The sequence below is a fragment of the Anabrus simplex genome, chromosome 2, assembly GCF_040414725.1.
Source record: "Anabrus simplex isolate iqAnaSimp1 chromosome 2, ASM4041472v1, whole genome shotgun sequence".
Classification (NCBI taxonomy): Eukaryota; Metazoa; Arthropoda; class Insecta; order Orthoptera; family Tettigoniidae; genus Anabrus; species Anabrus simplex.
The window spans coordinates 557,185,810-557,213,152 of NC_090266.1; the positions used below are offsets into that span (position 1 = coordinate 557,185,810).

Below are 27,343 nucleotides of genomic sequence, written 5' to 3' on the forward strand. Positions count from 1 at the left end.
ACCTATCTGTGTCGGTGCGACGTAAAGCAACTAGCAAAAAATAAAAATAAATAAAGAGCTCAACTGGTGCCAGTTTGTCAGTCTCAATTGAGCCAGCATTTTTTTGTTCATGCATGTGTGCATGTGTGTGCCAATCTTGAGTGAACATAAGCAGTTAAGAGAAGTTTGTGAGTTCATGGCCAGCCATTCCTCGGAAGTGAGTCCGTCTGATAGCTATGCAGTGTTCAACTTGCTAGTTACGAACTGTTCTGGAATGATACAAGTTGCTTTACGTCACACCGACACAGATAGTTCTTATGGCAACGATGGGACAGGAAAGGGCTAGGAGTGATAAGGAAGCATTCGTGGGCTTAATTAAGGTATATCCTGAGCATCTGCTTGGTGCAAAAATGGGAAACTACAGAATACCATGTTCAGGGCTGCCAAGAGTTGGGTTTGAACCCACAATCTTTGCAAGAAATCAGCTTCATTTCCCGTCTCAAATTTTATTTACATTCAATCAATCAATCAATCAATCAATCAATCAATCAATCAATCAATCAATCAATCAATCAATCAATCAATCAATCAATCAATCAATCGCTACCAATCTGCATTCAGAGCAGTCGCCCAGGTGGCAGACTCCCTATCTGTTGTTCTCCTAGCCTTTTCTTGAATAATTTCAAAGAAATTGGAAATTTATTGAACATCTCCTTTGGTACAGTAAGTTACTCCGATCCCTAACTCACCTTCCTATAAACAAATATTTTACCCAATTTGTCCTCTTTAATTCCAACTTTATTTTCATATGGTGATCTTTCCTACTTTTAAAGACACCACTCAAACTTATTCGTCTACTAATGTCATTCCACGCCATCTCCCCACTGACAACTTGGAACATGTCACTTATAATACCAATATAGTTGGTCCGTTATTGAACATCATAAATTTTCCAGCTAACTCATTCCTGGTTGTCAGCGTTTCACCCCAGTGTGCTAGCTGGGCTCATCACTTGGTAAATAGCACACCTACCAAGACGCATGGCTAGTGCATACCGTGGAGGCCACTGCGTTGGTTACTGCCGGTGGCTCCAAGTACTAATGTCATTCCACACCATCTCTCCACTGACAACTTGGAACATATCACTTATAATACCAATATAATCAGGACAATAACCTTAATGATATAATTGATAATAAGACCGCCTTATACGAAGGAATATGAACACAGCTAAAAGCATTAGGCATTAAAAAAAAATACAGAATTTAAAAGAAAGAAACCGATTGAACTACCATCCTCCTGAATATCTATTCCCCCTAACCCCTCTTCTGAAGCTACTGAAACCGTGACCGTAAGCGACACGCGTCCTCCCCACTCCACAACCTTGCATACCCCGAGGGAGGAGCAAGCTTCAGAATGTACATATCGTTATTTCACTAAATAGAAAGCTGTATCAGTTGCTGCTAGACCCTTCCAAGGACACAGTAGGTTGCCAACATGACAAGGTGAGACACCATTCATTTAAATACTAGGTTCCCTTGATCAGATTTTAATACACATTAATACAAAGCAATCTCCCATTTTTGTTTCATTGCAGACTTTGGGGAAGCTTTTTCATAACATCCATAAGACAGCAATCAGCTTCAGAGGATCCCTTGAAATGAAAATCCACTGCCTGTTTCCAGTCATTCGATCGGGTCAGAAATGGAATTAATGAAGCCGCCATCTAGCGGCAAGGATAGGAATTGTGCCGGCTGCCGGAGCCTGTTGCACTCCTCTGGGGCAATGATTAATGAATGACAGATGAAATGATATTGTAGGGTGTTGCTGGAATGAAAGATGACAGAGAAAATCAGAGTACCTGGAGAAAAACCTGTCCCGCCTCCATTTTGTCCAACACAAATCTCATACAGAGTGACCGGGATTTGAACCACGGAACCCAGTGGTGAGAGGCCAGTACGCTGCCATCTGAGCCATAGAGGCTTAGAGGATCCCTTAATAAACAAAAATTCAAGAGACCTATTTTCACCAAATTAAATCAAACAACAATACTCACTTCAGAAATGAAGAGCAGCTGAACAGAACAGTTTTTTTTATTAAGACAAAACAGCAACATGAAAAATTCATTTTCAAAAACATTTAAGAAATGAATAACTAAGAAAAACACACACATCACATATGAACAAAAGGGCTGTATACTAACAAATTTTTAACATCTATTTAAGTGAATAGGAAATTGTTTTAAATTAGGTTAGAACATAAGAATATCCATCTTCCCTTCCCATTTCACTGCCCCACTCTACCTTCCCCACACATTTTAATTACCCACACATTTTAATTATCTTTATCTGTTTTTAAAATTAGTTTTGTTTTAAGCATAACAAAGGTATTCATTTAGGATGTTTCTTGAGAAGAAGAAAATTCTCTGTAATTTCACCTAAGCAATGTTATGTAGCTGAAGATGTTCCTAAGGAACAAAACATGTTCTACAAATAGGCTTAATTAATTTGCTTAAAGCAAATATATAGTAGCAACTGCTGCTATCAAGCTTGGTCTGGAATGATAATGTGCTGTGAGAAGCCATGCAGAGAACAGAAGTTCGTTGTGCCAGAATGCAGTGTAATAACCCAAGTCATAGAGTGTGTGTAAATAAAGAAAAGCTCAGTCGAGTGGAAAACTCCAAAAAAGTGAACTTGTAGTTAACTTAAAATACTGTAGCAGTTCCAAAAATTGAGTGCATATTAGGACACACTACCTCACTGTGTAGTAATTTTTAGTCTGAAGGACCCTGATAACCTGCCATGGTAAGATCATACAAAATAAATTAAATCTAGTCAATAGGTACCCAAAGTTTTACAGTACTCACCTTCTGAAGTTCCTGCCTCAGATCTTCTTTCTCTGTATCACATTTTTCAATGAGCGATGAAAGTTTTTGCTTTAAATCCTCATTAATATGCTTAAGACTTTCATTTTCTTCTTTGTAATTTTTAGTCAAAGCAACAATTTGCTCTTGTGAACTCTCTAACTTCAGCTGCAAGTGCAATATTTCCTTTTCTCTCTCTTCCAATACATTTTTTGATTTATCCATGCTGGAAGAAAAAAAAAAAAAACAAGGAACAGGTTTTTGAGAATATCTACAAAAGTGGATTACATGTACCAAAATCTAAAATTTACTAGGTAACACAGTTTGTAACCTTATTATCATAGAAATTAAAGTCTCATTCTGAAATAATTTTGTTAATGCATAGAAGAAATTCCTATGATGAAATTCTTATGGCCAATACCATACCCATCAAGAAAGAGCAATTCTATAAAGGCATCTGATGTTACACAATTGGACATTATCAGTGCTCGGATGGATGACTACTGACCATATGTTGTTGACAGCTGGAAGACCAAGAAGAAACTGACTGCCTTATTATGAATAATTTGTGGCTTTGGACGTCTCAAGCGACTGCTTGTAGTATTTAGTGGGGAAAAGCGAGATGGACTGAGAGCATGGATGTACAACAGCATCACTGCAACACCAATGGACTCTTTTTTTTTTTCTTTTTTTTTTTTTGCAATATTATAATTAATTTGTTGTTACTTGCATATCTGTCAATTTACTTCAGTATAATTGTGTAGTTTATACAGAGCATAAATTTATATTGATATCCATTGGCATGCAAGATATTTTGAGGTGTATATAGTTTTATAATTTGAGTAATTTTGTTTAGTCTATATGGAATATATCATTATCTGTATATATTAATGTATTATGACAAAGGCTATTGCACTTGTTGTTTAAAGCCAAATAAATGATTCAATGATTATCAGTTTGTCGAAGTCAAGGAACTTGATATGGTACTAAGCTCATAAAGAAAATAAAAAAGCGCACGGAATATGAGGAATTCCACAACAGATGACTTCAAATCATCAGTTATAAGAAAATATTTATTTGTAGGACTTAAAAAATTATTGGATTTTTGTTCCACTAACTGTGGTATTTTACGATTTTTGAAGACACCTATTTGTATCTTCTACCCCTTCATCTTGATCTTAATGTGATATAAATATATCTTCCCTATATACTGTAAGCTGTGCGTATTAACCAACTTTGGTAGTGAGGTCATGAGAGGCAGATGGAGGACGATAGGTTATCTAGGAGACAAATGGACTCAGTCATAACTGGTGAGATTAGGGTTGCCAAATCTTACATTTTTCCTGTAAGATTTTTTTTTTTTATAAATACAGTTTATGACTAATGTTTTTCTTTTAACCATAAGAAGTTTTCTTCTCATTAATAAATTATTAAACGCTCTTTTAATTCACAGAAAATTGTCATTATGCAAATGATATAACCCAACATTGTTTCAATTTAATGATGATAATTTATTTTTATAGATAAGCATGCAATTATGATTTGAATCAGTCATGAACAAAATTTGTGTCGATAAAATATACCGTATTTTAAATATAATAGATTGAAATTAGTGGTTAATAATTCTAGAACAGGCGGCAAAGGAAATCAAAGAGGAATTTGGGAAGGGAATCACAATCCAAGGAGAGGAAATAAAATCCCCTGAGATTTGCTGATGATATTGTTATTTTATCTGAGACTGCAGAAGACCTGAAGAAATTGCTGAATGGTATGGACAGAGTCTTGGGTAAGGAGTACAAGATGAAAATAAATAAGTACAAAACAAAAGTAAAGAAGTACAGTCGAATAAAGTCAGGTGATGCAGGAAATATTACATTAGGAAATGATGTCTTAAAGGATGTAAATGAATACTGTTACTTGGGTAGTAAAATAACTAACGATGGTAGAAGTACAGAAGACATAAAATGGAGACTAGAACAAGCAAGGAAGGCCTTTCTTAAGAAAAGAAATTTGCTCACTTCGAACATTGACATAGGAATCAGAAAGATGTATTTGAAGACTTTTGTCTGGAGCATGGCACTGTATCAAAGTGAAACATGGATGATAACTAGCTCAGAAGAAAGAGGATAGAAGCTTTCGAAATGTGGTGTTACAGAAGAATGCTGAAGGTGAGATGGATAGATCAAATCACAAATGAAGAGATACTAAATGGAATTGGTGAGAGGAGATCGATTTGTCTAAATTTAATGAGAAGAAGAGATAGAATGATGGGACACATCTTAACACATTCACGCCTGTATTCGAGTTAGTGCCTATAGTGCTTGTCCATGCTCTGAACCGTATCTGAGTTAGCCTGGATAAGCGCAACCTTGAATTGTAGCCGTTCCTATGCAGTTGTGGTTTATTTTTGTCACAAATATGTGCAACAGATATGAGGGTAATACCCTTATAAATGCTTCTGCCTGCTTCTTCTCACCAGAAACCACATGGCCTTGGAAATTTTCCCATCCAATATAATTTTTTGTTCCGTTTCTTAACGAAGGCTAGTGCTGCCCAAGCTAGCTGTGTAGATGGTTTGTGATTACACAAGCTTGTGTACAGTCACATTCTGAAATGTAACCATGGCGTTTAGGGACAATATAAGTGTTGATGAAATTCCTGACATCCTAATCAATGAAGACTCGGATGATGAACTACAGGATGTTTCAAAAAGAATATATGTATTTCAAACGCATATATTTATTAAACTGTAAGACATACGAATATGGAACTTTACACACATGTTTACGAACCTCTCAAGTTCAGATTACAGATGTTCAATATGTCCTCCATCAGCGACACAAACAATATCACATCGATACTCAAATTCCTCCCATACTCAGGCAAGCATGTCCTTCGTCACTGATGTTATGGCAGTACGAATCCGGTTCTTCAACTCTTCCAGGTTCTGTGGGAGTGGTGGTACATAAACGTTGTCTTTAATGAAACCCCACAGGAAGAAGTCACAGGGTATGAAATCCAGTTACTGTGGAGCCCAGCTGAGACATGCTAAGTCGCCAGCTCCTTGACGACCAATTCAACGGTTCGGTAGAGTTTCATTCAGATATTCATGCACTTGGCAACTCCAGTGAGGGGGGTTCCCCGTCTTGTTGAAAAATGTTGTCTTCGTGCAGCCGTGGAAACAATCAGTTTTGTAACATAGCGAGATACTACTGACTGTTAACCATGTTTCCATCAAAGAAGAAGGGGCCGTAAACAGATGATCAGGATATCGCACAAAACAGATTGACTTTGGGCGAATCTCATACATGTTCAATGACTGCATGTGGGTTCTACAGGCCAAAAATTTGATCATTGTGTTTGTTCACGTGACCACTAACATGGAAAGTCGCTTCATCACTGAATACGATGCGTTGTGCGGAAGTGTTATCATTGTCAATAGCATCAAGAATCTCGTTACAAAATGCCACACGTTTGCGTTTTTCATTAGGACGCAGAGCTTGTAACAGCTGTAACTTGTACGGCTTCATAACCAACCGACGTTTCACAACATGCCAAATTGTTGTTGTAGGCAGTTATAACTCCCGACTGGCATGACGAGTTGATTTTGAAGGACTACGTTGGAAAGCAGTTTCAATTTGTGCAACATTTTCTTCAGGAACACGAGGGTGGCCACGACTCGTTCCTTTACATACACATCCTGTATCTACAAAGTGTCGATTCCAACTGCGCATGTCCCATCCATTCGGAGGATCAATTTGGTACCTCAACCTGAAACGTCTTTGCACTGTAATCACGGAATTGCACTTCGCAAATTCGAGAACACAAAATGATTTCTGCTGCGGAGTAGCCATTTTAAACATATGACGGTTACCAAGCAAAACAGAAGACAACTGACATCGAGCGGCTATGTATTCGTTTCTCCAGTAGCCGAACCGAGGCACAGCGCTTGACAGGTTGGACAAAATAATACTTTGTAATATGTATATTCTTTTTGAAACACCCTGTAATTCCTGAACTAAGTGCAAGTGATAGTGATGACAGTGAAGAAGATTCTCCTGGACACGTGACAGAAAACACAGTACCTGAAGGTTCACCTTTAATTCCCCCTCCCCCCTGCTATCCCATTTATGGCTAAACCAGGTCTAAATATTGAAACTGAAAACTCAAACGAGATGTCATTTGTAAATCTATTTCTTACAGCTGAATTTCTCGAATACCTGTGCAATCAAACAAATCTGTATGCCAGTCAGGTAATCAGTGCTGCGCCATGTCCCTTCACTAAACACTCTCTTACACAAACATGGAGTTCGGTGATGGTTTCAGAAATGAGACAATTCCTGGGTTTTATGCTCATTACCGGCATAGTTAGTAAACCAGCTCTCAGAATGTATTGGACAGAAGATCCAAATTTCTCCACTCATATTTTCTCAAAAAACATGTCACGAAATCATTTCGAAAGTATCCTGTCATTTCTCCACTTTAGTGACAGCAGCGAATATGAGCACAGCACTGACAGATTATACAAAACTGTGTGACAGATTTACAGAGCTTTACACTCCCAAACAGAAAACTGCACTGGATGAGGGAAAGCTAGCCTGGGGAGGGCGCCAAATATTCCACGTATACAACCTCAGTAAAATAATAAAATATGGGATTTTAGTGAGGATGGTTTGTGAATATAACATGGAGTGTATCTATAATCTCATGATATATGATGCAAGTGGGGCGAATTTACAAAGCACAGTTTTTCAGCTGCTGGAAAATTATCTTGGACAGGGGCATACAGTACATATGGATAATTATTACAACAGCGTTGGACTCGCAAAACAATTACAGGAACACAACACTGCCGTATGTGAAACAATACAGTCAAATGGGGGTGTACCGAAAGATCTAAAGGAACACCAGGCAATTCTAAAACAGGGCAAAATGACTTTCAGGAGGGACAAGGATGTACTGCTTGCTTCTACGAGGGACGAAAAGGTTATTACTATGGTAACTACCATCCACTCGGCGTAAATAATTGAAACAAAAAAATCTGGGAAAAAACAACTGACACCAGAGTCTGTGACTGACTATAATCAACACATGCATGGTGTTGATACTGCAGACCAGTACTTGTTACTCTATCCTTTCACGAGGAAAACAGTAAAGTGGCCAAAACATAGGTTTTATTTTAATTACTGTACTGCTCACTTTTTAATGCATTTCGGCTCTTTCAGAACTCAAATCCTCAAAACAATATAACATTCCTGAATTGCATGCAGGCAGTAGTTACGAACTTGCTCCAGGAAAAAAAGTGAACCCGACATACAAGTACAGTCACCCCTCTCCGACATCTCAGCACCCTAAAAAACAATGTAAGGTTTTGGTCCACCCAATCAATACACATCACTTTACAAATGAACTACTTAATTAAAAATATACAAAAAATATTTAGGGACATGTTTGGTCTCTATTTGAGACTTCATCAGCCATAAAATCACGTGGTAGATTATGAAACACAAATCAGAAACTGAAAAAAAAATGTGAAAAAAATGGAAGAACCCAATGTCTTTTTGAGGACAATTTGAGAAATGCAAAGATATAAATATATATACATTATTTACACAAACTGACCTCACTTCTTGCAAAAACTTTCGTCTTCAATATTAAAACATTAAATTAACTTGAAAGTGACAATCCTGCCATAACATCTCATACAGAATCAAAGTCCATTGTTGCTGTCCATATTTGAAACAGTAGTTCCTTTTGAACAATTGAGAAAACATAGGAGAACAAGTATACATATATTTAAAGAGGTAGTTCACCACCTCTTGCAAATAATCTTTCAGCAAAGTTAAATATGAATGACCTTACTTGAAAAACCTTGCAGACATTGTTGGAATCTGGAAGTTTCAGTGTGTAGACTGGGGAGATTGAAATTCTGGCATCGGAAATGGATTGGTACAAAATCCATATTAGAGCAATTAAAAGCTTTAACTTGTAGAATATTCTTTCAAATTTAGCTAATTTGGTAGAAGAAATCTGAAGCCTTATGAGGAAGCCTGTCGTATAGCAAAGATCAGCGCTACATGACCACCATATTCGTGGCTTAAATACTAAGAATAATCCTTTTTGAAAAAGACAAGGTCTGGAAAGACAGAGATATAAAATGAACAGGTTTAAAACCCTCAGATAACTAAGAAAAGAGATTCCGTCATGAATATTTGTATATGACGTAAAAGCTTACCGTAAATGACTCTATATAACTGGTTTAGAATGAGCCTCGCTCTGAGTTGCTTCTCGCCACATTACTGTATGTGTTGTAGTTGTGTTTTCTTTCGCCCGGCAGAACATGGCTAATGGCGGTAGGGGGGGAACAGTGCTCTTAATAAGGGAAGGGGAAATAGCTTGGCCTGTAGTAGGACTGGGAGGGCGGGAAGTTTGAATTAGAGGAAGTGACTTCCAATTATTCATTTTTCGTGAGGATAGAAGCGATGGTATTTGTTAATATAATGGATTTTTGTTCTCTTGTACTTCATTTAAATTTTTGTTTGCCTTAATACTCTGGTTCAAACATATAAATATTTTCGTAATTGCTCATCGGGTTTCCTTTGCTTACTCTTTTTTAAATGGTCAAGTCTTTCTTTGTGTCAGCATACTGGTGACCAGTATCCCCCATATGGACACTCATTGCAGAATACTTCTTGTGTCTGTTAGCATAGATGTGTTCAAGATATCTGGTTTGAAAACTCCTACCTGTTTGCCCCAAGTACGTGATGAACATTGATCGCACTTTAGTTTATAGATTCCTGAATCTAAGAAATCCTCTTTATTGTCATTAACACTATTATGGTTATAAAATATATGACCATTACTGTTTTTAGTAAAAAATGAGACTTGACAGTCGTGTTTCTTAAATAATTTTGTGATTTGAAAAATCCCTGGGTTAGTAAAGGAGAAATTTGCATATTTTGAACTTTTGGGATTCTCTGGTGTTAATCTTATGTTCTTCTTTCTTTTTACTTTATTTATAATTTTATTGATGGTATTCACACTGAACCCATTCATAATAGCTATCTTTTGTATGTATCGTAATTCTTTTTCTCTTTCTGTATGAGGTAAAGGTAAAATGAAGGCTCTATAAACCATACTGAAATAGGTAGCCCCTTATGACTCCCAGGATGTAAAGAATCATTTTTAATGGTCACAGGAGTAAACATATCCTTTCTGTATAGTTTATAAGAGAACTTGCCAGGTTCCCTCTTAACAGTTACATCTCAGAAATTCAAAGCATTGTCCTTCTCATTTTCAAGTGTGAATTTTATTTTTTCGCCTAATGAATTTAAAAACTGTAAGATATTGTTACTCTTGTTATAATGCTTATATATTATTACAAAGGTATCGTCCACGAATCGTGTCCAAATATCCAAACCAGAAATATGTCCTATTATTTTGCGGTGCACTAGATGGTCTAAATAAATATTGGCTAATATACCCGAGGCAGGAGCTCCCATTGGTAAACCCTCTTGACTATAAATAGTGTTGTTGAACGTAAAATAGTTCTTTTTTGTGACGAACTCTAGAATTTTCATGAACAGATCAATCTCTAATTTCACTAAACGACCTTGACTGATTAAATTCATTCTAATAATATCTATTGTTTTATTGACCAGGATATTTGCATACATATTAGTTATGTCAAACAAACATAAGTAATGATGAGGCTAAAGCTTGAAACTTTCTAAACTTTTACAAATATCTACTGAATTCCTTTTTATTGACTTATTGTGGAACTTATAGTTGTTAGAAAGAAACCTGTGTATAAATTTTGAGATTTTGTATGTTGGGCTGTTCTTGCAGTTAATGATAGGTCTAACAGGTATTCCCGCTTTATGGATTTTAGGCAAAGCTTTAGCCGTAGATAATATGGTGTTCATATTATTATCTTCAGAATTTTGTCTTCATTGTGAATGAACGTGGAACTTTTCAATAAAGATTCTAAACTTTTTGTATCCTAGCTGTGGGGTCTTTATTAACTCAGGAAAATGACTCATCAGAGAAAAACTTTTCAGTTTTTTCAATGTATTCTTTTCTATCTAATATGACCTTACAATTACCTTTATATGCCTTAGTCACAATGATGCCATTGTCTTTTATTTTATTCAAGAAATATTGGTTTTCAGCTGACTAACTGTAGGAGTCTTTTCTTTATTTCATACCTAAGATCGTCTTGAGAATCTACAGGGAGTTTTTGGATGTTAGACTCTGCTTCGGCGATAGTTATGATATCATCATCTTTGTTAAAACTTGGCCAATTAATTTAGGTCCCCTATTAAGATTGCCTAATTCTTGATCTCTGAAATGGATTCTAGAAAGGTTTTTTTACTGAACTGACTGAACTTAACTTATCTTGTGCCGTTAAATGATTTACTCCGGATTTTCTATTATTAATATTATTGTTATGAACCTCCATAACATAATTCGCCCTTCTTAAATGATCTAGTTTCTTGTCCAGTGTGGCCTGTTTCTTACTTAAGATGCATTCCATTTTATTTGCGACATGACATTGGCAAGAATTCCATTCTAGGGGGACCAGCCATAGCGGACCCTCAAGATGAGCTAAATACAACTTTTCATTTAAAAAGGATTTCTTTCTGTAAAGAAATTTAATCTCTTTCCTTAACCATAAGTGGTTGACCTAGTTTCGAACTGAAAGGTGAAAATGAGATGATATTTTTTTTTTTTAGGAAGGTTTTAAGAATTTGGGAATTACTTTGCTTACTGGACATTCTTTTAAAAATGCTATGTCTTTTGAAATTTTTGCTAATCTGATTTTGAGATTCATGAACTTACTTAAAACTTTCTTAGCCTGTTTGGCTTCTTTGGTACAATTTACAAACTTCATCGTGTAGATCCGTATTGACAGTTAAAACTAAGGAACAATGTTAGGTTTTGGTCCACCCAATCAATACACATCACTTTGCAAGTGAACTATTTAATTAAAACCAAAACCAAACCAAACTAAACCCCATGGCACTACAGCCCTGGAAGGGCCTTGGCCTACCAAGCGACCGCTGCTCAGCCCGAAGGCCTGCAGATTATGAGGTGTCGTGTGGTCAGCACGACAAATTCTCTCGGCCGGTATTCTTGGCTTTCTAGAAACATATTCAAAATATTTAGGGACATTTTTTGTCTCTATTTGAGACTTCATCAGCCATAAAATCACATGGTAGATTACAAACCTCACATCAGAACCTGAAAAAAAATGTAAAAAGAATGGAAGAAACCAATGTCCTTTAAAGGACTATTTGATAAATGCAAATATATAAATATATAGGCCCTACACATTATTTAAACAAATTGACCTTACTTCTTGCAAAAACTTTTGTCTTCAATGTTAAAAATGAAATTAACTTGAAATTGACATGCCTGCCATAACGTCTCGTAAGGAATCGATGTCCATTGTTGCTGTCCGTATTTGAAACGGAAGTTCCTTTTGAACTATTGAGAAAACATAGGAGAACAAGTATACATATATTTAAAGAGGTAGTTCACCACTTCTTGCAAATAATCTTTCAACAAAGTTAAAAATGAATGACCTTACTTGAAAAACATTGCAAGCATTGTTGGAATCTGGTAGTTTCAGTGTGTTGACTGGGGAGATCGAAATCCTGGCCTTGGAAACAGATTGGTACTAAATCCATATCAGAATAATTAAAAGCATTAACTTGTAGAATATTCTTTCAAATTTAGCTAATTTGATAGAAGAAATCTGAAGCCTTATGAGACTGTCTGTTGTATGGCAAAGACCAGCACTGCATCCCGGTAAATAAAACAACAGATATTATTAGAACGAATTTAACCACTCACGGTCGTCTAGGGAAATTAGACACTGATCAATTCACGAATATTCTAGATTTCATCACAAAAAATAACTATTTTACGTTCAACAACACTATTTATAGTCAAGAGTGTTTACCAATGGGAGCTCCTGCCTCGGATATATTAGCCAATATTTTTTTAGGCCATCTAGAGCACCGCAAAATAATAGGACATATTCTTGGTTTGGATTTTTGGACATGATTTGTGGACAATACCTTTGTAATAATAGATAAGCGTTATAACAAGTGTAACAATATCTTACAGTTTTTAAATTCATTAGATGAAAGAATAAAATTCACACTTGAAAACGAGAAGGACAATTTCTGAGATGTAACCGTTAAGAGGGAACCTAATGGAAAATTCTAAATTCCCATGGAGGGAATTAGATATTTTTCACCAATAGAGCAAGTCAAAAATGTCAAAAAAACATATCAGATGTAAGGCTTTTCAGGCGTTTGCTCTATTAACCAGCATTTCGTCTTAGGTCTGACACTGGACTCATCTGAGTGGGATGTGTCAGACCCTACCCACTGACGCTGGGGTGTATGCAGGTGAACTTATCAGAAGCCCTTATAAGAGGCACTGCCTGATAACTGCATACGGGAGAGAAATCTCCACAATGGAACTATTGCCTGCCTAGCAATTCTGAATGGAAAATTCTACATTCCCATGGAGGAATTAGATATTTTTCACCAATAGAGCATGTCAAAAATGTCAAAAACATATCAGATGTAAGGCTTTTCAGGTGTTTGCTTTATTAACCAGTGTTTCGTCTTAGGTCTGACACTAGACTCATCAGAGTGGGATGTGTCAGACCCTACCCACTGACGCTGGAGTGTATGCAGGTGAACTTCTTTATTAACCAGTGTTTCGTCTTAGGTCTGACACTAGACTCATCAGAGTGGGATGTGTCAGACCCTACCCACTGACGCTGGAGTGTATGCAGGTGAACTTATCAGAAGCCCTTATAAGAGGCACAGTCTAATAACTGCATACGGGAGAGAAATCTCCACAATGGAACTATTGCCTGCCTAGCAATTCCGAATGGAAAATTCTAAATTCCCATGGAGGGAATTAGATATTTTTCACCAATTGAGCATGTTAAAAATGTCAAAAACATATCAGATGTAAAGCTTTTCAGGCGTTTGCTCTATTAACCAGCGTTTCATCTTAGGTCTGACACTAGACCATTAAAAATGATTCTTTACATCCTGGGAGTCATAAGGGGGCTGCCTATTTCAGTATGGTTTATAGAGCATTCAATTTACCTTTATCTCAAACAGAAAGAGAAAAAGAATTACAATACGTACAAAAGATAGCTATTATGAATGGGTTCAGTGCGAATACCATCCATAAAATTATAAATAAAGTAAAAAGAAAGAACAACATAAGATTAACACCAGAGAATCCCAAGAGTTCAAAATACGTGAATTTCACCTTTACTAACCCAGGGATTTTTCAAATCACAAAATTGAGAAACACGACTGTCAAGTCTCATTTTTTACTATAAACAATAATGGTCATATATTTTATAACCATAATAGTGTCAATCACAATGAAGAGGATTTCTTAGATTCAAGAATCTATAAACTTAAGTGCGATCAATGCTTCATCACGTACGTGGGGCAAACAGGTAGGAGTTTTCAAACCAGATATCTCAAACACGTCAGCGCTAACAGACACAAGAAGTATTCTGCAGTGAGTGTCCATATAGGGGATATTCCATGGTTTCCCATTTTCACACCAGGCAAATGCTGGAGCTGTACCTTAATCAAGGCTACGGCCGCTTCCTTCCCACTCCTAGGCCCTTCCTGTCCCATCGTCGCCATAAGACCTATCTGTGTCGAAGCGACGTAAAGCAAACAGCATATGGGGGATATGGTCCCCAATATACTGACATAAATAAAGACTTGACCATTTTAAAAAGAGTAAGCAAAGGGAACCTGATGAGCAATTACGAAAATATTTATATGAGTTTGGACCAGAATATTAAGGCAAACAAAATTTAAATGACGTACAAGAGAACAAAAATCTGTTATATATGGACAAATACCATCGTTTCTATCCTCATGAAAAATTAATAATTGGAAGTCTCCTCCTCTAATTCAAAACTTCCCGCTCCTACTCCAGGCCAAGCTATTTCCCCTTTCCCCACTAATACCACTGTTCCCCCCCTACCGCCACTAGCCATGTTCCGCCGGGTGAAAGAAAACACAACACAACTACAACACACGCAGTAGCACAGCGAGAAGCAAGTCAGAGTGAGGCTCATTCTAAACCAGCTATAGGGAGTGTCATTTACGGTAAGCTTTTATGTCATATACAAATATTCATGATGGAATCTCTTTTCTTAGTTATCTGAGGGTTTTAAACCCATTCATTTTATATCTCTTTCTTTCCAGACCTTGTCTTTTTCAAAAAGGATTATTCTTAGGATTTAAGCCACAAATATTGTAATCATGCAGCGTTGGTCTTTACCATATGACAGGCAGTCTCATACGGCTTCAGATTTCTTCCATCAAATTAGCTAAATTTGAAAGAATATTCTACAAGTTAATGCTTTTAATTGTTCTGATATGGATTTAGTACCAATCTTCTTCTGAGGCCAAAATTTCGATCTCCCAAGTCAACACACTGAAACTACCACATTCCAACAATGCTTGCAAGGTTTTTCAAGTAAGGTTGCTCATATTTAACTTGCTGAAAGATTATTTGGAAGAAGTGTTAAACTACTTCTTTAAATATATGTATACTTGTTCTCCTATGTTTTCTGAATTGTTCAAAAGGAACTTCCGTTTCAAATAGGACAGCAACATTGGACATTGATTTCATACGAGATGTTATAACAGGCTTGTCAATTTCAAGTTAAATTCATTTTTAACATCGAAGACAAAAGTTTTTGCAAGAAGATAGGTCAATTTGTGTAAATAATTAATATATACTTACATCCTTGCATTTCTCAAATAGTCATTAAAAAGACATTGGGTTCTTCCATTTTTTTTTACATTTTTTAATTTTTTGATTTGAGTTTTTTAATCTATCGTGTGATTTTATGACTGATGAAGTCTCAAATAGAGACAAAACATGTCCCTAAATATTGTTAATAAGTTTTTAATTAAATAGCTCACTTGTAAAGTGATGTGTATTGATTGGGTGGACCAAAACGTAACATTGTTTCTTAATTTTAACTGTATCAATAGGGACCTACACGATGAAGTTCATAAATTGTACTATCTCAGCACGCTCCACTTCATTACCTCCAAGTCCATGTCCTGCAATTTTGCTGCCAAATAGGACACCAGAGAAAAGATCATATTCTCTTGAAGTTTCCACCATCAAATAAAGTACAGTTCCCCTCAAGAAGGTGCAAAGTGTCTTCAAAAATAACATGATCGGTGAAACATGCTATTTTTTGTGGCAAGTACGGTGTTACCATTCACCCAGGAAAGTGTGACATTAGCTACCACACCCTCCAGAGATACTAGAGGACATCTTTAAGGTGTGTGCAAAATTTCATTTCCATATCTTGTTTAGTTTAGAACTTATTGTGAAAATAATTCGTTGTTATTTGCTGTGCCAGTAACAGCTGGAATAGCCGGGCCAGCCATTTAAATAGCCCGCTCAGATAGTGGGCGTCAATGTGTTAAGACACCCAGGAATTGTGCAGTTGGTTTTCGCAGGAAATGTAGGCATTAAGAACAGTAGGGGTAGACCAAGGTATGAATATGACAAGCAGATTAGAGCAGATGTAGAATGCAGCAATTACGTAGAAATGAAAAGGTTAGCACATAATAAGGTGACGTGGAGTGCTGCATCATACCAGTTTATGGACTGATGACTCAAACAACAACAATAACTTCTAGCTGCATCACTGTGTTGACATTTGAATTGGATACAAGTGTTCTGTTTATAGCGTTCTTTTGTGTGCATAGGGTAGAGAGAGCTGTAATAGTAATTTTGTAGTTAAAAAAAACTCTCAGTCTGTTTTCAGTCATCTGACTGGGTCAGGAATGAAATGAATGAAGCCCCATCTAGTGGCAAGGATAGCAATTGCGCTGGCTGCCGAAGCCTGTCGCACTCCTCTGGGGCTATAATCAATGACGGACAGATGAAATGAAATGATATTGAAGAATGTCACAGGAATGAAAGATGGCTGGAAAAACTGGAGTACCCAGATAAAAACCTGTCCCGCCTCTGCTTTGTCCAGCACAAATCTCATGTGGAGTGACCAGAATTTGAACCATGAAACCCAGTGGTGAGAGGCCGGCGCAGTGACGCCTGAGCTGCACAGGCTCTTGTAATTGTGTAGTATACAGTACACAATGAGTGACTGAATCAAAATTCCTCCTAAGAAAACAGTGAAGTTACAGTACAGTCAGGTATATTCGAAAACAAGGAAAGAGAAGTTTAAATGGTTATCTCCTGGACTTGAAAATAGTTCCACCTACTGTAAAGTGTATAAAAAAGACTTCAGTATCAGCCATGATGCACAGTTCAATGTGAAACATCACGCAAGAAAACATGTTTATCAGGAAGTAGCAAATTACCCAGCTATTTTGTATTTAAAAAAAAAAAAAAAGGGAAAAAGGAAAGGAACTTGACACTGTAACAGATTGTGAATTAGGACTTATCTCTGTGTTAAACATGACCTAAGTTACAAAATCTTAGATTGTGGCAACAAGCTAACGGCAGCACTTTTCCCAGATTCAGAGATAGTAGCAAGTGTTGTGTGCTAAAACAAAGTCATAACTATCAATAAAGAACGTCCTTGCCCCAAGAAGTGTAAATGACTGCTGATTTTCTTAATAACCCAGAAAAGTGTAGTCAATTCTTTTCATTAGCAACTGATGCTTCTAATGGAAGGAAGAGGAAAATGTTCCCAATTTTTGTTAGGTATTTTGACTCTAGCATAGGGCAGATGAAAGTGCCAAATTTGTATCATCAATTTTGTGGGATAATCTTGAGAAATTACACTTGAACCCAGTCAAATTTCTGCACTTTCTCCTGACAAAGCCAATGTGACTTTAGGTAGACACTACTGTACTCTGTTTTTCAGCTTCTTAAGCAACAAAATGAAAACATTGTAAAAGCTAACTGTTTAAATAATTTGGTCCATAATGCCATGAAATATGCTAGGGAGAGATTGGTTACTGACACTGAAAAGGTTATTCTAAAAATGTTCAATCATTCTTCAGTGTTAAAAAAAAAAAAAAAAAAAAAAAAGAAGAGAAGAAGAACCTTTTTTTGATTTTATTGATTTAGAATGATCAGAAACAGTGCACCATATGCCAAATATATGGCTAAGTTTAACAACTGTGAAAAGAATGCAAATAGGCCAGCTACTAAGATCTATTTTCAAAGTCTGGATGATTGCCCCAATTTTTTTCAATAATGTTACAAAATGATGATCCTAATTCAGACATGTATATTCAGTTGTATTTTAATTTCTTTGTCAATGTAGGAGAGCGACTTGATCTTACTACTAAATCTTTAGTAAAAGTGAATTACCGGTAAGTGTGTGTGAATCCTACAGATGCATGAGCTCATTATATAATAACGTTGAGTAAAGGATCAAAGATAACATTTTTGGAAATGCTACAAAACAATTTCTGAAATTTCTGCCACAATCAAAACAGAGTAAAATTACAGGTGAATTTTATGAGTTACATACTAACATACTGTGTTATCTTGAAAAAACAATACAACTTCACTGAAAATAACCCACATTCCAAGTTAAATGGCTTTTCTTTGAGTGGAGAATTGGAATATTCTGACTTTGAAAAAACTGTTAATGTATTAAATTTGCAGTAATGCATGAACCTTCATGAATTGTATGAGGAATTATGTGATAGTAGGGGTGTATTAGAAGAATGCATTCATCATCAGGGTTATGATGTTGATAAGTGGCTTCATTTTTTTCCTAAGGTACTGGTTTCAATGAAGAATGTCCCAGATACAAATCTGGATGTCAGAGGTAAACTACCATGAGCAGAAAGAAGCTGCTGAGGAGCATATTTTTCTACCTTTAAGGCAGGTCAAATCGACAGTTCTGACCATGGTAAACTAACGTAAGAGCCAATACAATAAGGAGTGTGGCAGACAGCATAAGGTTGAACAGTTGTAATTGCTTACAATTGTTTATCGCTGAGTTGTCCTTGCACATACAACAGTAATCAATAGCTTATCTTCATTGTTGCAAAACATACACAAACAATAGTGTACCCATAAGAAGACACAACCAAAACAAGTCTCATACAATATCAACCTAAAAATCTTTGTTTTTGCATTTACGACAGTTTAACTCTGACATCCAAAATACAGTAATATGTTCTTTATTAAGTATTCCGAATTCCTTACAGGAAAGAATTCTTTTATTGATGACAAATAAATGGACAGATGTTAGGAAGCGGAGCCAACCAGAACTGATAAAGGCACAATTAAGTTCCTCAACATTTTTCACTATCCTGCAAGGAATTTTATCAATATGCAAAGCAGGATATTGAATTGTTAAGAGTAGCCAAGTTGCAAGAGAAATGCTATACAATGCAATGATGTAGGCAGTGTATTCAAATAAAACTACGACAGCTAATTTTTAATAAGTCATAACATTTTCCTTCTTTTTTTCCTGACCAAAAGTTCTATGTGAGAGAAGTAGAGGGAGACCTAGGAGACAATGGTTATACAAAAAAAAAAAGGAGGTGTGGAACTCGAAGACAGTACTGGTTCCAAATAGAGGGTCGTTGTTGCCTCAGTCATCAGACCATAGACTGGTTTAATGCACCTCTCCATGCCACCCAATCCTGTGCTAACATTTTCATTTCTACATAAATCGCATACTACATCTGCTGTAATCTGCCTGTCATATCCATACCTTGGTCTACCCCTACCGTTCTTACTGCTTAAACTTCCTTCAAAAATCAACTGAACAAGTCCTGGGTGTCTTAAGATGTGTCCTATCATTCTATCTCTTCTTCTCATCAATTTTAGCCAAATCAATCTCCTCTCACCAATTCGATTCAGTATCTCTTCACTCGTGATTCAATCTATCCATCTCACCTTCAGCATTCTTCTGTAACACCACATTTCAAGAGCTTCTATTCTCTTTCTTTCTGAACTAGTTATCATCCATGTTTCATTTCCATACATTGCTACACTCCAGATAAAAGTCTTCAGAAACATCTTTCTAATTCCTACATCAATGTTTGAAGTGAGCAAATTCCTTTTCTTAAGAAAGCTCTTCCTTGCTTGTGCTAGTCTGCATTTTACGTTCTCCTTACTTCTGCCATCGTTGGTTATTTTACTATCCAAGTAACAATATTCATCCACTTCCTTTAAGACTTCATTTCCTAATCTAATATTTCCTGCATCGCATGCCTTCACTCAACTGCACTTCATTACTTTTGTTTTGGACTTAGTTATTTTCATCTTGCACTCCTTACCCAAGACTTAGTCGATACCATTCAGCAACTTCTCGAGATCTTCTGTAGTCTCAGATAAAATAACAATATCATCAGCAAATCTCAAGGTCTTGAATTCCTCTCCTCGGATTGTGATTCCCTTCCCAAATTCCTCTTTGATTTCCTTTACTGCCTGTTCTATGTAAACAATGAAAAGGAGTGGGGACAAACTGCAGCTTTGCCTCACTCCTTTCTGGATTGCTGCTTCTTTTTCAATGCCCTCGATTCTTATCACTGCAGACTGACTTTTATACAGATTGTAGATAATTCTTCGTTCTCAGTATCTGATCCCAATCACCATCAGAATCTTAACCCCTTCAGACCTGGTGTACATTATAATGTACATAACTTTGCATGCCCTTTACACAAACCCCAGTAGCTCTTTTGATGCTGGTGACTGTTTGTACGCCATAATGTACATCCCATCTGTGCACTATTTCAGAGTTTACTGCCCTCTGTGATTGGAAATACAAACTTCAACTGTAAACAGGGAAGATCGAGAACACAAACCATGCTGATGAAGGTAAGTGCTATTGCTTTTGGGTATAAGTATGTACAGTATTTAGTTACAATAGTGGTCTTGATTTGTGTGTTTATGAATCAGATATCAAGAAAGAATTATACCATAATAACGCAACTTAAATCACATGGGCATGATGTGCTGTTTTATGGGGCAAAAGTCAATGTACATTGTAATGTACATCTGGACCCAAGTTATGCCTAGCAGTTCATAACCTCGATGTTCGGCTACATCTAATTATGTGTTCTAGTAGTAATTTATTAAGTTATACAGTGTCTTTGAAAGAGTTCTTAAAATGTAAATAACCTGGTTGTTCACATTTTCAATGTTTAGGCCCTTCATTGTCTCAATTGAAGAAAAATATGGCTCCTGAACGACTCAATCCCAGTGATCCAAATTATGCATCTGTAATTTTAGACATACTGGAGAATGGCGAGGCATCTGACATTGAAGACTTCAATAGTGATGAAGAGGACCTTTTAGACACCCCAGTACCAATGAAGAGGAATCACAGAACTATAGGCAAGGATAAAGTAGCCGCGACTGAAGTAGAACAAGAAGATGAAGATGTAGGCCTAAATGATGATGCCGAGAAACGAAGTGTTGAGGAGGTTAGTGAAGAAACACAAAGTACTGATATAAATAATTACATCAATATCTTAACAGATAAATCACAAATTAAGTATAGAAGTATACAAGAAGGTATTTATGCAAGAGGCACCATTCGAGCCAATCAATTTTCAAATCCTCCATTGCTTTCAGAGAGAGAGATGAAAAGGAAAACCAGAGGGTATGCAGATGAAGTGTCAAGTCATGATGGTGATGTTGTCATTGTCAAGTGGCTCGATAATAGAACTGTCAGTCTTGCTTCAAATTTTGTAGGGAAAGGAAAAGAAGACAAAGTTTACGATGGGACAGAGGTCAGTCAGCCTACATCGAGATACCCCTCCCATAGATAATAAAACTATACAAACAGTGAATGGGAAGAGTTGATCTTCTGGATCAATTGATAAGTTTATATAGAATTTTCTTACGATCCAAGAAATGGACACAAAGAATGATTGCCCACTGCATTGATTTTGCCCTAACCAATAGCTGGCTTGAGTATCGAAAAGACTGTGATGCTTTAGGTATTCCTAAGAAGGAAGTACTTGACTAATTACATTTTATAATGAGAGTAGCTGATGGTCTCTTAAAATTTGGAAGAAATGTTAATTTGGAACGGCGTGGAAGACCAAGTTCTTCACCAAACCCATCGTCACCACCAACACGATCATGACATGGTACTGAGAAAAGACCACGGGAAAGATGTCCAGTACGACAACACAGATTGCATGCCACAATTTGATGATAAGAAATAAGCCACAAGATGAAAGGAACGTAACTATCATGCGAGATCACACGTTTACTGTGACAAGTGTAATGTACACCTCTGTTTGACCAGTAATAGGAACTGTTTTGTTTCATTCCATAGGATGTTGTGCAAAAAGCTAGACAGTAATTGATGATTTCATTCATATTCAAGACTTTTTTATGCTGAATTGTAAACTAACTACTTGTCATTTCTCTGTAAGTAACAATTATTGTTCAGTTTGACATATTTCTGGAATATAACAATTTTGCTATGCCCGGATCTGAACATACATTGTAATGTACATACTGAATTTTGTATAAATAATTTTTGAAAGTTGCTTATATTCACATTAAAGTGTTATTTATGATCCATGGAGTTAGTTTTCATTGAAAAATATTTTTTTCTTAAAGAAAAAAATCAGGTCTGAAGGGGTTAAATAGCTTGGTCCAATCAACATTATCGAATTACTTTTCTATATCTACGAATGCCATGTACGTGGGCTTGTCCTTCTTAATTTGATCCTCCAAGATCAGATGTAAGGTTAGGATTGCTTCACATGTTCTTACATTTCTTCTGAAGCCAAATTGACCCTCTCCCAACTCAGTTTCAAACTGTCTTTCCATTCTCCTGTAAATAATACGTGTTAAAATTTTGCAGGCATGAGATACTTAACTAATGGTGCGGTAATTTTCACACCTGTCAGCACCGGCTTTCTTGGGAATAGGTATAATAACATTTTGCAGAAAATCGGACGGCACTTCTCCTCTCTCATACATCTTACACACTAAACGGAATAACTTTGCCATGCTGGTTTCTCCTAAGGCAGTCAGTAATTCAGAGGGAATGTCATCAATTCCAGGTGCCTTGTTCCTATTTAAGTCTCTCACAGCTCTGTCCAACTCTGACCTCAAAATTAGGTCTCCCATTTCAACAGCATCACCAGCTTCTTCTTGTTCCAGAACCAAATCATCTACATCTTTACCTTGATACAACTGCTGGACATGTTCCTGCCATCTTTCTGCTTTGTCTTCTTTCTCTAGAAGTGGCTTTCCATCTGAGCTCTTAATACTCATACACCTAGATTTCCTTTCTCCAAAGGTTTCCTTGAATTTCCTGTATGAGCATCTACCTTTCCTAGGACCATACAACCTTCGACATCCTTGCACTTCTCCTTCAGCCATTCTTCCTTACCTACCATGCACTTTCTATTCACTTCATTCTTTAATTGTCTGTATTCTTTCTTTCCCTCTTCATTTCTAGCATTCTTGTGTTTTCGTCGTTCATTAATCAGGTCTAGTTTCTCCTGAGTTATCCACTAATTCTTAGCTGACCTTTTCTTCCTTCCTAACATTTCTTCAGCAGCCCTACTGACTTCATTTTTCAAGACTATCCATTCTTCCTCTATTCTGTTTCCTTCAGCATTCTCATTTAGTCCTTGTGCAGCATGTTCTTTGAAACAATCCCTCACACTCTTTTCTTTCAACTTGTCTAGATCCCATGCCTTTGCAATCCTTCCTTTCTTCAATTTCGTTAACTTCAGGTGGCATTTCATGACCAACAAGTTGTGGTCGGAGTCCATGTCTGCTCCTAGGAAAGTTTTGCAATCCAACACCTGGTTTCTGAATCTCTGCCTAATCATAATGAAATCTATTTGATACCTTCCAGTATCTCCAGGTCTCGTCCACGTATACAGCCGTTGTTTATGGTGTCTGAACCAAGTATTGTCAAGGACTAAATTATGATGAGTGCAGAATTCAACCAGCCGACTTCCTCTTTCGTTCCTTTGTCCCAATCCAAATTCTCCTACTGTATTACCTTCTCTTCCTAGGCCTATCACTGTATTCCAGTCTCCTATCACAATTAGATTCTCGTCACCTTTTACATATTGTATTAAGTCTTCTCTCTCTTCATGTATTCTTTCGATTTCCTCATCATCCACTGAACTAGTAGGCATCTGGACCTGCACTATTGTGGTGGGCATTGGTTTGGTGTCTATCTTGACGACAATAATTCTTTCACTATGCTGGTCGTAGTAGCTTACCCGCTGCCCTATTCTCTTATTCATTATTAAACCAACTCCTGCATTTCCCCTGTTTGATTTTGTGTTGATAATTCTGTGGTCGCCTGACCAAAAATCCTGTTCTTCCTGCCAACGTATTTCACTTATACCAACTACATCTAACTTTAGTCTATCCATCTTCCTTTTCAGATTCTCTAACCTACCACAACGATTCAAACTTCAAACATTCCATGCTCCGACTCGCAGAATGTCAGTATCCATCTTCCTGATGATCGCCCCCTTTCGTGTAGTCCCCACCCGGAGATCTGAATGGGGGACTAGTTTACCTCCGGAATATTTTACCCGGAAGGAAGCCATCATCAGTACATCATTCATACAGAGAGAGCTGCATGTCCTCGGGAGTTAGTTATGGCTGTAGTTTCCTGATGCTTTCAGCCATGTAGCAGTATCTACACAGCGAAGCCATGTTGAGTATTATTACAAGGCCATATCAGTCAATCATGTAGACTGCCACCCTAGCAACTTCTGAAAGGCTGCTACCCTCCTTTGGTGAACCATTCGTTAGTCTTGTCTCTCGACAGATACCCATCCGATATGGTTACACCTGCGGCTTGGCTATCTGCTTCATTGGGACACGGAAGCCTCCCCATCGCGGCAAGGTCACATGGTTCACAGGGGAGGCAAGAAGCTGTATTGGAACCATATCGTTAACATCAAAATTGGAAACCATGTTACTGAAGAGAAGACAATTCAAAACGATACGAGACTACAGTGTACCAACACTTCACTTCTTTATAACTTATACTCTGAAGCCACTTATTCAGTTGCCTTTGATGAAGTTGAAGAAATAACCAAGATCACTGGGAAGCAATCTGTTCTGCAATGACACCATGATACTGGCTGACAATTTAGAAGACCTCAAATATCTTTTAACATTGACAACAATGAAAGCCTTGGCCTTAAAATAAGCATTCAGAAAACAAAATTCCTGGTAATCAGCAAACTGAAAATCTCCAATGCTTTTATCACCCGGAATAGAAACACCATTGAAGGGTACCACTTTTCAAGTAAGTTACCTAGGATGTTATGTAACACAATAGTGGGATCCAGGTGTAGAAATAAAAAAATAAAGAAAGAATCATCACTGAAAGAAGAGTGTTTCTGAAATTAAAATATCTTTTGTGCAACTGTGACTTCTGGTTCAAATCCCACTGGTGTGTCGTGAAGTTGTGTCTTTACCTGTGCTGTGCACTAAAGGTTTTCTCAATGAAACGACTGCAGGCCTTTGAATGAAATGTGGATGCACCACAGAATGGATAGACGACATCAACAATGAACAGGTACAGGAAATCATGTGAAGTTTAACCCTTGCAAAATGTAGGAAAGCAGTCTATTTTGGTCACATTTTCCAAAATGACAAACAAGGCCTGATAAAACTGATCACAGAAGGCAATTCAGAAGAAAAATGAGGAAGTGAGCAGAGAAGATTATCTTAGTTGTGGATCCTCCAACAATGGCAAAGCATCCACAATGTGGCAACTCTGATAAGAGAAATACAAAACAGGAAAAACTCAATGATGGTCGCCAACATTTTAGCTGAGGATCTCTCGCGTAAGAGACAAAACATATACTACAAAAAAGACACACATGCTACGCAGTAATTTTATGTGATATAGGAACATAAATAAGTACTGAAAAGTGGAAACCATCTCTGAATCAAAGTTGGAAATATATCGTTAAGTGTAGCTGAACGTAGGAAGCATGCTGGGCTCAGTGGAAGTCCTTAAAGGTCAATGACGGTCTGCTGACACGTATGTGGAAGTCAGCTGAGGGCAGAAAGGAGGTCAACCAGCTTGTGCTTTACAATGGTGAAAATTATGAAAATTAGTAATATATTTTCATATAGCCTTTTATAATAGAAAAGAAGTTAACTCCTTCATTCAAACTAAAGCATGTGGAATCACACAAATATATAAAAGGTTTTCAGCAATGCAAGGATGGGAAAAGACTAGGATTGGGAAGGTAGCAGCCATGGCTTAAATTAAAGTACAGCCCCAACATTTTCCTGGTGTAAAAATAGAAAACGATGGAAAACCATTTTCAGGGCTGCCGATGGTGGGATTTGAACCCATCATCTCCCAAATGCAAGCTCACAGCTACATGACCCTAACCGCAAGGCCAATTTGCTTGGTAATATCCATCTCAACTGGCCAGAAATATCAGCGATAGTTGAGCATGACCTATGATTGGGTCATGATGTTTTTCAAGATGTTCACGGTCTTTCCCACACAAAATGCTACAGTTCTAAGATCATATGGAAGGCAGTGTGCTATTTCTTACATTTTTTTTTTAAACTCTCATTTCATCAAATTCATTGTAGTATGTCCCTTCCACCTTACCCTCACTTCTTTTTCTTCATTTCTGTTCCATTATTTTGCCCTCATTGTCTTTTGTTGCACTTCACTTATGTTATATATTTCTTCTACCATATACTCCTCCCCAATGTCTTCGATTAATCTGATGAGCTAGCTGTCCATTTTGCTACATAGAGACATATTGGACATATTAAACCGGAAACATCTTACTTTGAGCCAAGATGGTGTTGACAATTCCCACTTGGAAGGCTAGCACACAGTGAGCCATGTGGTGACAAACAAGAGTACCACTTACAATGAACCAATGGCCCAGTATCTTCAAGTTCAAACCATCATTGTTTGAGAGTCTTCCTTGAGGAAAGATGTGTTTTCATAAAGAATTTCTCATTGTTTCCTTTGTCATAGCAAAAACCCAAAAGATTATCAGGTCTATTAATTTGGGCTGTGAAAGCCTCAATTTACATGTAAAACTTGGTGTGACAGAGTTAGTGTGAGTAGAGAGAGCACAATCTGTGAATAAGTATGTCTGTGTAAGTTTACCAGTAATAAATCCTAGTTGTAGAAATAAAATGCTACCAAGTGTATTTTTGTTTACCTCCTCTGCCACTTTACAACTGGTGTAGAAGTGGGATTACTGGTAGTGGGTAGCAAAATGTATGCCAAAAATTTCCAGGCTCCTTTCAATAAGGTCGTAGATGAAGTTAGATCTAGTCAAAATGAACTTAAGAGTGTACTTAAATGTAGTCTAGATGAATTTAAGAGTGAACATAAATCTAGCTGAGCAAACTTATAGGCATGTATTTAAATATAACCAGAACTAACTCATTGGTGAACTAAAATTAAGCCACAAAAAATTTAAGTGCGAAGTGAAATTGAAACTAAGTGTGCTGAAGAGTGGAGAGCTT

The 27,343-nt window shown here is 37.0% G+C and overlaps 1 protein-coding gene across 3 annotated transcripts in view; it reads right to left on the reverse strand.

Moving 5' to 3' along the window:
* LOC136864219 (early endosome antigen 1) overlaps positions 1-27,343 on the reverse strand; it is a 576,229-nt gene that overhangs the window by 240,440 nt on the left and 308,446 nt on the right. For all 3 annotated transcript variants that reach the window (XM_067140939.2, XM_067140936.2, XM_067140937.2), the window contains one exon: positions 2,846-3,068. In XM_067140939.2, the coding sequence (XP_066997040.2) occupies positions 2,846-3,068 (223 nt within the window). The remainder of the gene's footprint in view (positions 1-2,845; positions 3,069-27,343) is intronic.